The following is a 13,342-nucleotide window of genomic DNA, read 5'->3' on the forward strand; positions in this document are numbered from 1 at the left end:
TGGCTTTCAAGCAATGGAAATCTACTCAATAACACCCAAGCACAAATCCAGCCTGCTGTAAGCAGCATCACTTTATCAGTGCAGGTATGTCTTATTGGTTGCAATGCTCCAATATCGAGCCGCTATTGTGGACAAACTTATACAGTCTGTTATCGCCCTTCATTTCACACTGCAGTCTCGCTGCGTGGTCTATTGAAGCTATGGAAGCAGAAGGTGAATAGGAGAGCCATTTGTATCTGGGCATGTCTCAAAGATAGTACTTTATCCATCTTCAACAACTATCTGTCTACTAGCTGAAAAATCAGAAACTAATTATAGAAAAGGAATTTTATTTCTCTATTACTTTCAGGCACCCAGTGCCCTTCTTCAGAAGATTATAATTATGAGACACAATCCAAAATTTTCAGGACTGGTGCTGCCATCTGGAAAGTAGGAGTGGTAGATCTTTGCACCGCTAGGTGGCGAGAGCTGCATATCTGATGACTCAGTGTGCGGAGTACATGTTGCGTGTCCACAGTGAGTTCCATAAAACTGCGGGTGTGTGTGTGTGTGTGTCAAATTCTGTGTGAATCTCGGAAAAAGTGCTACGGAGACCCTTGCAATGATTCAACAAGTGTTTGGGGGACAGAGCATGAGCTGTATGCATGTGTTTGTGTGGAAGAGCTCGGGCTCTCCAAGACCCAAAAAAGCAAGACAGGTGAACGGCAAATTGAAGAGCATGATCATCGTTTTCTTTGTTACCAAGGGAATTGTGCACAAAGAATTCGTCCCACCCAACCCAACAGTGAATTCCGCGTACTACTGTGACGTTTTGCGACGGCTCCGTGAAAACATGCGGTGACGACGGCCTGAACTTTGGCATCAAGGGAACTGGCTGCTCCATCACGACAATGCACCCTGTCACAAGTCCTTGCTCACCAGGACCTTTTTGTCAAAAACAACATGGTGGTTGTACCCCACCCATCATAATTACCAGATTTGGCACCTTGCGATTTCGTGCTATTCCCAAAACTGAAATAAGTTGAAAGGCCATCAGCTCAACACTCTAGAGAGGATTCGAGAAGCATCACTAGTGGTGTTAAACGCCCTCAAAACCCAGGACTTCCAGAAAACATTTGACCAATGGCACAAATGCTGGGACCGGTGTGTACGTGTGGATGGGAACTACTTCAAGGGTGATGGTGACCATTAGTCCAAAGGTAAGGTTTTCAACAGATGGCAGCAGCAGTCCCGAAAATTTTGGATAGCACCTCATATCACATTATTAGCGACTCTTGAAAACAAGCAGGTGTGTGCATAATATTACTGCAGTCATGTGGATCATAGTGCATGTACAAAAATAGCCTCAAAGAGCAGGTGTGATGGATGGATAGAGAATTATACCCCCAACCCTGACATTAAGCGTCTAAGAAGTCACAGTTTTTCCAAGCATCTGGAAATCATAATCTCTAATAACAGTGATGCAAAAAATGTAGCTGACAATGTAAGTATCTGCAAGAGTTACAGTGATTGCAGTTCATTATACTATTCATCACACAGTGTCTCACATATTGGATCAAAACAATGTTTCACAATATTTTGTCAAGTGGGTGTTGTCAGCTTCCTAAAGAACACAAGTAACATTTCCTTTAAAAGTCCACTACAAATGAGCTCAGTAATGACTCTTCTTAGTACAAGGCAATCACAATGTACACAGCAACAACATTTTAACTCTGTTTAACTTCTTACCCACAATGTTCTTCTAAGCTCTGGATCAGGTAACTCTGTGGCCAGCCTTAAATTTTCGTATGGTATTTTATCGTATGGACGCTGATTCCATGCAAAAAGAACTGCCATTTGGAAAGTGGTGACATCTACATCATATCTTCCAACATTATTTGCAAATGTTATCTGAAAAATTTAAGTTGATAACAAAGCATAAAATTTTAATTCAACAACAACACATAAGTGACACACCATTACATTTGCATTCCACAGCAATATGACACGAGTCTCTCCAAGTTTCACATCAAAGAAGTTTTGTCAACAACTGTCATATTCCATGAAATTCTCAGAGACTGTAGAATGTGTCACATTGTAAAATGGCAAACTGATGTTTCAGTAACTACTGCAACTGAATTTCACTTGTGTGACATGTGATCTACAACCCACAAGAATTTAATGAAAGTGACTCCAACTGCGAAAGCCTGCAAACATAAGATTATCAAATGATGGTGTGTGTGTGTTTTCTGTGACTCAGTGTCTCCTCTATATGGTGAGTAACAATCTATCCTTTCCATATAAAATTAACTGATTAAAAACTCTTGGTCATCTACAGCACATACACGAAGTATCACTCATAAAATATTGGATTGTTTGGTGCCACCAAAATCAGATATGGTCCCAGTGATCCTACCAACAACGTCGTCTGCCAGCAACACCAGCAACACCAAATCCACTTATGGGAATTTCAGGGGCTGCACACCTCAGTGCCACCAGAAATTACAAACTATGTAGAGTATGTGGCCTCAGTTACAATGGGGACAGCATCCCGACAGGTGGTGCACACAGTCGGTATGTGCTGTTGACAGAAAAGTCTTTGTGCTGTCATTATGCTGTCAACTTCCACGAAGACGTGCAACGCTGGTTGGCAATGCTTGTTTGCTCAAGCCTTTAAGCCTTTTTGAAAAAATGGTTCAAATGGCTCTGAGCACTATGGGACTTAACATCTGAGGTCATCAGTCCCCTAGAACTGAGAACTACTTAAACCTATCTAACCTCAGGACATCACACACATCCATGCCCAAAGCAAGATTCAAACCTGTGACTGTAGCAGTTATGCGGTTCCAGACTGAAGCGCCTAGAACCACTCGGCCACTCCGGCCGGCGCCTTTTTGCAACATCAGGCCATTGTTAGTCTGTTTTCTACCAGTTTATGCTGAATGGATCTATCAGCTGACTACACTTGCTAAGTTTAGACCTCCAGTGGACTTTTACCGAGAATGGTTAGTAATGGATGGTTACTACCTCAGCTCTGATTGAGACTTGATTCAGCACCTAACCCACTCCACTCACCACTAGCACAAGGCTATTGGGTATTTCAATGATCTTATGATGATCTCTATCTTCCACAGTTTAGTAAACATCTGCTTAGTTCTGACAGAAAAACTAAAATATTAATGGGATGCTGAACCTAAATCATCCTTTTTCTTCTTTTTGCCCAATATAAAACACATTTACAAGTCAACTGAACAAATGAAGGAAAACCCAGGAATTAGATGAAGAATCATTTCACGAAACATTTGAAAAGACTGATGAGATGAAGGTACAAATAAACTGTCAATTGGAAGAATCATTAGTACAGTATGACGATGCAAAAGAGGGGAAGGTGAGAGTGAGAAGGAGGAGGGAAGGTGAGGGGGAAAGCAGTGAGCATGAGGGGGGGGGGGGGGGGGTAGGGAGCGAAACTATTGTGTTTTCATTGGTTCATACTTTTATATTAGAAATTACTGCACCTGTAAACAAAACACACTCCAAGACAAAAAAAATGAAGCACTACAAAGGAATTAACCAAATGGGACAGAAATCTGTAGATGTGATGTACGTGTAAAGACAATCGAATGATTAAATTCCATAAAAACACACTGATTTATTCAAGAGAAAGAGTGTCACAAATTGAGCAAGTCAGTAACACATTGGCCCACCTCTGGCCCTTATGCAAGCAGTTATTCACTTGGTGTAGATTGATGGAGTCGTTGGATGTCCTCCCATGAGATATCATGCCAAATTCTGTCCAGTTAGTACATTAGATCATCCAAATCCCAAGCTGGTTTTAAGGCCCTCCCGATAAAGCTCTAAATGTTCTCAACTGGGGAGAGACTCACTGATCTTGCTCATCAAGATAGGGTTTGGCAAGCATGAAGACAAGTAGTAGAAACTCTTGCCATGTGCTGGTAGTCATCACCTTGCTGAAATGTAAGCCCAGGTCAGCCTGCTAGGAAGGGCAACAAAACGAGACATAGAATATCATCTATGCACTGCTGCGCTGCAAGGGTGCTGCAGATGACAACACAAGTGGTCCTGCTACGAAATGAAATTTCATCCCAGACCATCATTCTTGGTTGTAGGACTGTATAGCAGGCGACAGTCAAGTTGATATCCAACCCCAGCCCAGGACGTTTTCAGACATGCCTTGGCTGGTCATTGTGATGCAATTTGAAGCAGGACTCATCGCTGAAGACTATTATATTCCAGTCAATGATATTACAGACCAAATGTGTTCGACACCACTGAAAATGGGTTTTCTGGTGTACAGCTGTCAATGGCAGTTGGCACAAGCAGTGCAGACATCTCAGCCCCCTTTCTGTGACTCACCTGTTAGTTGTCCTTGTGGTCGCTGAAGCACCAGCTGCATATTGGATAGATGATGATGATGATGATGATGATGAATCGGGGGCTCTAAGTGCCTCTGACGGCTGCTCGGTCCTCATGTTCTGCCATCTCTCTAGGTTGGCTGCTTCCTTCTTCACACTGAGTTTTGTCATGGTTCACCAATTCCTACCAACATTACCGAATGGTGATATCGCTCCTGTTCAAATGCTGAGCATCTGGCAAATTACTTCAACTGGCTGCTTTGACCTCAAGTACACATTCTCTCTCAAATGTGGACATCTGTGTACATTGTTCACCCGCCTGTATGGAAGGCACAGTTACTGTCCAACCAACTGTGCAGAATGAAATTCGCAAATACTTCATGCCCTGTTATCGACATGTCCCCTGTTTACTGTCCTTGCTAGCTGCAGGTGAATTGCACTGCAGCATCACACATCCATCCATTAGCCACCGAAGTTTACAATTTTGCATTTTCCATTGATACTTGTATGAAAGTCAATTTGTAACCAATTTGCATAGCTCCTTCATGGTGCGTCATCTATTTTGTCTTCCAGTGCACATAAGATTGTTTCGATTACTCATCTTTCATCTCTCAGATACACAAATAAAAACATTCCATAAATTATTATATGGAGAAACACTGAATGATAAACATCAGATGATGATCTTAGATTACGTTTAATAATTTTCTTCTTAGTCAGAACCCAACAGCAACAACTTCTGACAAAAGTATTTATATACATATACACACTTTGGGTGTCTCTCCTAAGAGTCCTCGCGTGCAATTTCTCTGGAGTTTCGGCAGATATTTGCAGTTTCGCTTTTGCAATGTGTAGCCAGTAGCTGGAGACAGCCTCAATAAATACTAATCGTCACATCTTTCATGCAACAACCAATGTCAACAGAGAGGGAGAGAGGGGGGGGGGGGGGGAGAGAGAGAGAGAGAGAGAGAGAGAGAGAGAGAGAGAGAGAGAGAGAGTGGGGGGGGGGGGGGGAATTTGAAGTGGAATTTTACATGCCCATTTGGTAGAGCAATCCCAAACTAGTCTAGTATGATACTCATTTTATTTATGTGTATTAACATGTAGAATAAAACATGAAGAATAATCAGTACTCCAACAGCAACATCACTGTCCTGAGCCGGGCTGACTGCTACCGCCATGTAGTAGTGCTGTCAGTTGCTGTTGGAGTACTGGTTATTCTTAATGTTTTACTGTGTCTGTTAATACATATTTATAGAACAAATATCGCAGTAGACTAATTTTGGGCTATTCTATTGAATGGGCGTGTAAAAATCTGCTTTAAAAATAATTTTCTTCGGAGCAGAAACAAACCAACACTTTCTGTCTACACTGGAGGTCACATGAAAGATTTGGTGAGCAGAATTTCTTTGGGCTGATTCTAGCTACACACCACAAATACAAAACTGAAAATATCTCCCAAAACACCAGAGAAAATGCAACTGATGACTCACTGACTTATTCTCTCACACACACACACACACACACACACACACACACACACACACTAGACATCGCATAACTTTTTATGAATTCAACAGGGGATGAACATAAAAAGTTTAATTCTTTGTAATTATTTTACATACCGTCCCATTAGACATATGATGGTACCATTGCAGTTTCCTCCCACTGTGTTTCTTTTTGTAGAAATCTTCTACTTCCGGAATGTAGTCTTCTAGCTCCAGAGGCAGTGACACAGTTACACGTTCACTTCCACGTGCCCAAGCCCCGGCATTCAAGATCTTGATGTTGATCGAGTCTATTACAACATTGCAAAAATTTGCATTTTTTTAGTTCATATCTGAAATGAACCAGAACAAGAGGGAAAACCAGGTCTGGTTGTGTTTCATCAAAGTTACTATTTATCCCTCTTCAGAAATGACAGCTATCATTATAGCGTCAAGTTTCCTGGATGGTTACCATGTACAAAACATGCTTTTGGTGAAACTCTGCCACATATGAATTATGTAAGGCAACAAGCACATTTCTGTCATCTCCAGATCACTCTCCTTATACTTAAGTTCAAAATAATTGAAAAGTTGTCTTTAAGGCTTCCTGCAAAGTGTATTTGAAAGTCTGTTATGTTAATACAGCACCATTAAGTCAAAGCAAAGCAGACTATCAAAAGTTACACACCCACATCAGAGAGAGAGATTAACACACACAGTTTTGGAAAGTCAATATTTGCTACCTGTATATTTTCAATAGCAATAATAATAATAATAATAATAATAATAATAATAATAATAATGATTGCAGGGAAAGTATTTAATGTATATTCATATTTGCTGATGAACTACACTTTCAAATATTGAAATTTATTCCTGTAATTCAACTTAACTGTAATAGACACATATGAACCGCATAAAGCGATATTTGAAAATTTGTGCCGGACCGGGACTTGGACTCGGATTTCCCAATGATCATGAGATGTGCTAGTGTGGGCAATGAATTAATAATCTATGAGAAGAAATGGATAGGTGTATGACATACTAAAGTTTGGATTGATCGGGAGAGTACCACCAGATGGTGTAAGTAGTAAGGTGACCACTCGCGATAAGAGGGAAATCTGGCCATGTCCCAGTTCAGTATAAACTTTCACATGTCACTTTAGGTAGGTCACTATACCTATTATAGTTAAATTTGATTTCATGAATAAATTTCAATATTTCACATACCTCTTCATTTGTTTCTCCCAAATTACATCTACTATCTTAACAATATTGTTGGAAACGTCCTGGGACTACACTTCACACGTTTCACACTGTCATATGGGTCTCTCAAGCTTTTTCTAATTTCCAAGTGATGATCCCTTTTAGTTCAGGGAATTTACACACAGCTTCATAATTTACCCTTAGTGATCAAAAAGTGCTACGTAACTGTGAAGAATACTTTAGTATTTGACAGTGATTTGGACTTCCAGCCCTAGTATCAATATGGAGGACAGGCCAGAGATGCTCAGGCTTCATACTCTGGCCACAACTGGCTCCCACGAGCGGTGCTACTGCAGGTGGAGACGTATCACTTGGCCCCTTCCACTATTTCGAGCATGCTGGTAAATACCATGCCCTGACTTCTCAGTCATTCTCATCAGTTCCTTGAAGCCTAGCATACACACTATCAATTAGTAGAATGCTTGGCCTTACATTTATTACGTTGTGATTCAGACTGCTCCCTGGACTGTTTGTGCACATTTATGATGACTTTGCTATGCCCTGGATTTCGTTTCTGGCTAGCAGTTTACTTTGTGAACTCCACTGTCACCAACCTCAGGAACCGTCTGTTTGTTCCACCAGTCTCTGCATTATCGCCAGTGATCATTAACTGTGATCTACCCGTGTGTGTGTGTGTGTGTGTGTGTGTGTGTGTGTGTGTGTGTGTGTGTGTGTGTGTGTGTGTTTTTTCCTCAGCATGAAGGTGCCACTGTGGGCAAAAATATGAATCTTTTTGGGGAATCCCAGGAACAGGTGTGTAAGTTACCAGCTGAAAATGTAGAATTGTAAGAACAGGTGCACAAACTTTTGGCTAAAAAATGTAGAGCTAGAAGACCAGTATAATAACCAACTTCGAACACAGGCAACTGCATTGAGAGTAGACTTTAATGTTCAAGCTACTCTCTATGAAGCTAGAGGAGTTGAAGCTGGTGCAGCAGTGTCACCATCTGTTATTGTAAGCAGCTTCCCAGCAGTTAACTTTATTTCTTCATTCTCAGGAAACGTAGTGTGTCTTGATACATTTTTGCAAAATATCTGCAACTTTGGTCATATTTTCTCATGGCCAGATAGTTTTCTTCTATTTTTGGCAAGGCTAAAATTGTGTTGGAACACATGCACCTATGTCGAGTCAGCTGATGCACTGAGGAGTGTAGATAGATTTGAGATTCTAGCAAAAATGTTAGCAGACTGCTCTTTTGGTAAGTGGAGTGTCAGTTACTACCATGACAAACTTTCCATACTGCCGGAAATATCAGGGGAAGATTCTGAACAATTTGCCAACTGTAAAACCTATAGCCTTGGCTGGGATACAACCTGTAATGATGTGCTTCTAGAAGAAGCAGAGGTGCATGTGATCGACGTTTTTTTATCTGTAATATTAACCCACAGATGGGTGTAGAGGTTAAAGTCATTTCCCCCAGCATCACCCTACGAGGCAGTCCGTTTTGCACTGTTGCATGAAGAAGCAACACGCTTTGTTGCTGTATATATACAGAACAATGAGCCACACCGTGTGTTCACTAGTAACACGGTCTGTGTACGATGTAGGTGAGCCGGCCATACAGCTGTTAAGAGCTTTGTCTGTTACTGCCCTAACTGCTGGGAGTTCATGTATCTAGGAGTGCACTGCCTGCAGTCCTGAAATAGACAAATCCTTGGCCACAACAGCCCTACCCCTAACAGAGACCAAGGGTATTTTGATCGTGTAAATGCCGAAGGTAAGCAAGCCATCAACCCTGCCACCCTGGAAGAACAGTAACCCCAGTAAACTATTGAGGTGGGAAGGAGGTGGCAAGTGCGACTGTGAAAAGAAAGATGCAAGGTAAGCCAACATGAATTTTGGCAGACATGAGCACTTACATAAATTATGTTTTTCTTTCTCCCACAGACAAGCAGTTGCTAAAATCACACTGCTGTCATTCTTGAAATTTGGCGATTTGCTACTGCGGGGACCGAAACCCACCTTCTGCCTGATCAGATGACATTACAGTGTTCTCTTGAACAACTGAACAGCACAATGAGCACTCAAGAAATGTGTTAGTGAGGCTGTAGAATGTTCCTGAAGTTTGAAGCTGGAAAAATGTTCATTTGCCGAGTCACAAGTTCACTACTTGAGACACATCATTAGCCAGGGTAAAGCCAGAACAGTGGTTTCCGGAAGTTGTAGAAAATTTTCCCGCTCTTTCGAATGTAAAAGAACTACAGAGTTTCCTGAGGCTGGTGAATTACTATTGTCGCTTTGTAAAAGACTATGCTACTGTGACTAAACCTTTAACAAGGCTGTTAAATTAAGGAATAACTTCTGAATTGTCCACTGAGTGTGAAACTGCATTGAAAGAAGAAAGTATTGACAAATTCACCTTTGCTGGTACACCCTAACTTTATAAAGCCATTTATACCATCCTGCAACATCTCTGATTTTGCTGTAGGTTGTATTCTGAACAAAGAGCTCAATGGTGAAGAAAACTGACTGTTATACTTCTTGCCACTCAATAAGGCTGAAATTAACTCCTATGGATTTTATAAAACCACTCTTTCAAACTGGTTAGTAAAACTGAAGGCACCTCAGCCTAATATTATTGCTCAATGCCATGAAAGTATACAAGCTTGCCACAATGGTAAACAGGCTACACACCCCCTTATTGCTACCTGCTATTGGTGAAAAGGCAGACTTTGAGATATAGATAAGTATTGGCACAGGTGCCTGATGTGCACATAGTGGTCACAACAGAAGTGGCTGCAAATTTTGTTGTAGACTGTACCAGAAACATCTAGGCTTCTTGAAACTGTAGCTTTGGATATATCTTGTCAATTTTGATCACTTTTCCCAGTATCTAGCACTAGTACTGCTTGCAAATATTACAGGAGAAATTGTGGCCAAGGTGTCACTAAACCAACTGGTATTACCTTTTGGCAGTCCTTATACTTTACTGATGGATCAGGTAACAAAATTTATGTCATTGTTTGCACACATGTGCATAGTTCAAATGTTATCTTATTATGTGAATAAAACACAGTCCCACTGGGACCATTATATCCAATACTTCTATGAGTTCGCCTTTTGAGATAGCAAAGCTACCACTGGGTGCAGACTTCATGTAAGTGAGAAGCTTGACACACCGACTTAAAATGATCTTTAATCGAGTTCAGCAAAATAATGTTAAAGCCACAACCAGACAAGTACAGAGGGGAAATAAAGCAGCAGTAATATCCCTATATCAGCCGGGTGACTGAGTACTACTGTGAGATCCTGCGACTGAGAAGAGAAGGGCAAAGAAATTCACTTCTGGAGAATACCACTTGCCAATCATGAAATTCCACTTAGTGTCAGCATGCACTTCTTTCTGTGTTTTGTATGCTGATATGCCCTCGATTCCTGCCTAATCCTAAGAAGAGCACTAGTCAGATGTCCAGGGTATGAATTATTAGGTTTGTGCATGTCTCCCTGGAAACCGAGACTTCCTTATTAAGCACATTATCTCACTTTGATCATGATGCTGTCCTTACCACTGTGTATTACTGACTGCAGACTGAACAGACCATCCACAAAACACAACCTATTAGTTGCACGCTTTCCACATTTGTAACTGTTGTCCTAGACAATACAGCATTACCGTGCCTCATTTCGCACAAAAACCTTTACCCATTACATCCCACAGGCGCACATAACTCTCTGGTATGTGGTTACTGGCAGGGAGTGACAATGTCGCGCACATAGTACAGCTGCTACCTAGTCGTCAAAACTGATGGACACTTGTGTGCAATAAACAAGACAGCCACCATTAAAAAAAGAGGATTCGGAAATCATAATCCTCAAATGAGCAGGGCCATCATGACACACATCTTTGGCAGTACAAGAGTAGGTGGGAATTGAAAAACTGGTCCCACATTGAAATAAGTGCTTTGATAGCTGTGGTAACTACATTGAAAAACAGAGTAAGGTACTGTAACTTTGCAAATAAAGTTTTGTGTTGATATGTTTTTATTTGGTTAAATCAGAAAGTTCCTTGCTTTTTGGATGACTCTTTATTATGTTTGGAGTTGAAGGGGACTCCATAATTAATTATCGTTTTAAAAAGATCTGAAATCATCATTATACACCCGAAATGTCTGGAGTAAAAGCTTGTTATATCATCACTCAGCAATGATTACAGAACTTATTTCATCTCTATTTCATGTTGCAAATAGTGCATGCCACTATCCTGTTACTTAAATGAATACAACTGCATTAAGAGTCATCGTTAAGGACAATTTTGTAACACAAAATCAAGAAGCTTGTGGCTCTGAGGGAGCAACATACCTTACAGAATGTGAGAGTAAATCTTACATAAATCAAATGTGGCAGGAAAGTATACAACAATGGAAACTATTCAACAATCATCCTACATCAAAAACATTATTCTAGTTTTAACTGTCAATCACATGCAGCAACTATTATTGCAATGAAGTGTTTTCTTTTCTATCTGCCTAGCTACAATTACTATTCTACACAGTTACTATCTAAATCAAAATGTCTGTAAGACTTAGTAAAATTTTGCTCCCAAAAATCTGTTCAGTTTCATAATGAGGCAATAACTCCGAAATCAAAACATTCCAACTATAATTTTAGTGGTCAAAACTTTTCAGATTGAACTGCTGCATAAGCTGCCATATGTTTACATGTATAGAAGGTCAGACAGTTGTAGAGGTGCGTAATTATAGAAACAATGTGACATGACAGATTCTGAGCTGTTCACTGCTATTTCTGAATAACAAAGGATGTTAAACACTTTAACATCCCATGAAGGAATTTCCTCAGATTTTGACAATGTACAAAGAGCCATAAAGTTAACACACAGTAAACCATTTATGTCCCATCAGAGCATTTCCATATGATTTAGAACTGAAACTCTAATCTTTGGCAGTTCTTGTCAACTTGGTGGACAAATATGATACTGCTCTATTGGCTGAGTTTGCTTTGAGGTAAAGAATACAGAAATCAAATTTCATCTTGAGTAACTATGTTCTATGTCTACATCCCTACTCTGCCACCATGTACTGTACTGTGAATGGTAGTTCATTTAGCAGCATCTGTAATCCCCCATACAAATTCAAATTTTCCCAACTACTGACACAGTACAGCCCGTATATACACTGGGTGTATCATAATTAATGGCATAAACACATACAGTTGAGAGTATATGATACTGGAAGCACAAAGGTCTAGTTAACATGGGTTCTAAAATGCATACCTGAAGAGCTAAGGGCACTACTACATCTTCAAGACACTGAACAAATCTCTTCTACTGCAAGCTATATTTTGCTTTCCATATTTTGAGAGTAGTATGAACCAAAACAAGAAAAAAAAATCTAGTAAGTGTGGCCTCTAAAATCATACCTGTGAGCTATGTGCTCTTGTTTCACAGTAGTGAAGATATACTTAAAAAAGCATAGGACTTGCGGAAGAAGAGATTTGTTTGACAGTATCGAAGATGAAGTGCCCGTAGCTCATCAGGCATGAATTTTAAAGTACATGCTTACTACACTTTTTTTGCTTCTGATACCATGATCATCAATTTAATAAGTCATGGCTGCAAAATACTAACACGAATTCTTTACAAACAAATGGACGAACTGGTAGAAGCTGACCTTGGGAAGATCAGTTTTCGATCTGTAGAAATTTTGGAACACGCAAGGCAATACTGACCCTACGACTTATCTTAGAAGATAGATTAAGGAAAGGCAAACCTACATGTATAGTATTTGTAGACTTATAGAAAGCTTTTGACAAGGTTGACTGGAATACTCTCTTTCAAATTCTGAAGGTGGCAGGAGTAAAATACACAGAGTGAAAATATATTTACAATTTGTACAGAATCCCGACTGCAGTTGTAAGAGTCGAGGGGGCATGTAAGGGAAGCAGTGGTTGAGAGGGGAGTAAGACAGGCTTGTAGCCTATTTCCATTGTTATTGAATCTGTATATTTGTTTTGTTTTAGGGCGCAAAAACAACTGGGGTAATACGGTCCCAAGTCAAAACTACAGAACCTGAACACACAGAGTAGTAAGAAAACGACTATACGTCAATCCCAACTGACATAACAGAAGACAGCTAAAAAGAGGCATGTGGAAAAAGAGCAGCTAAAAAAAAGAAGAAGAAGAAGAAGAAGAAGAAGGGGGGGGGGAGAGAGAGAGAGAGAGAGAGAGAGAGAGAGAGAGAGAGACCATACAGAAACGGAGGTCCAAAACTAAGAATTAA

The 13,342-nt window shown here is 40.3% G+C and overlaps 1 protein-coding gene across 4 annotated transcripts in view; it reads right to left on the reverse strand.

Annotated features, from left to right (window-relative positions):
- The window catches only part of LOC126183197 (cullin-5), a 253,481-nt gene that overhangs the window by 42,146 nt on the left and 197,993 nt on the right, over positions 1 to 13,342 (reverse strand). For all 4 annotated transcript variants that reach the window (XM_049924956.1, XM_049924955.1, XM_049924954.1 and 1 more), the window contains exons 12-13: positions 5,978 to 6,150; positions 1,729 to 1,890 (exon numbers count right to left, since the gene is read on the reverse strand). In XM_049924956.1, coding sequence (XP_049780913.1) covers positions 1,729 to 1,890; positions 5,978 to 6,150 — 335 coding nt within the window. The remainder of the gene's footprint in view (positions 1 to 1,728; positions 1,891 to 5,977; positions 6,151 to 13,342) is intronic.

Source organism: Schistocerca cancellata, chromosome 4 (genome assembly GCF_023864275.1).
Source record: "Schistocerca cancellata isolate TAMUIC-IGC-003103 chromosome 4, iqSchCanc2.1, whole genome shotgun sequence".
In the NCBI taxonomy this organism is placed as follows: Eukaryota; Metazoa; Arthropoda; class Insecta; order Orthoptera; family Acrididae; genus Schistocerca; species Schistocerca cancellata.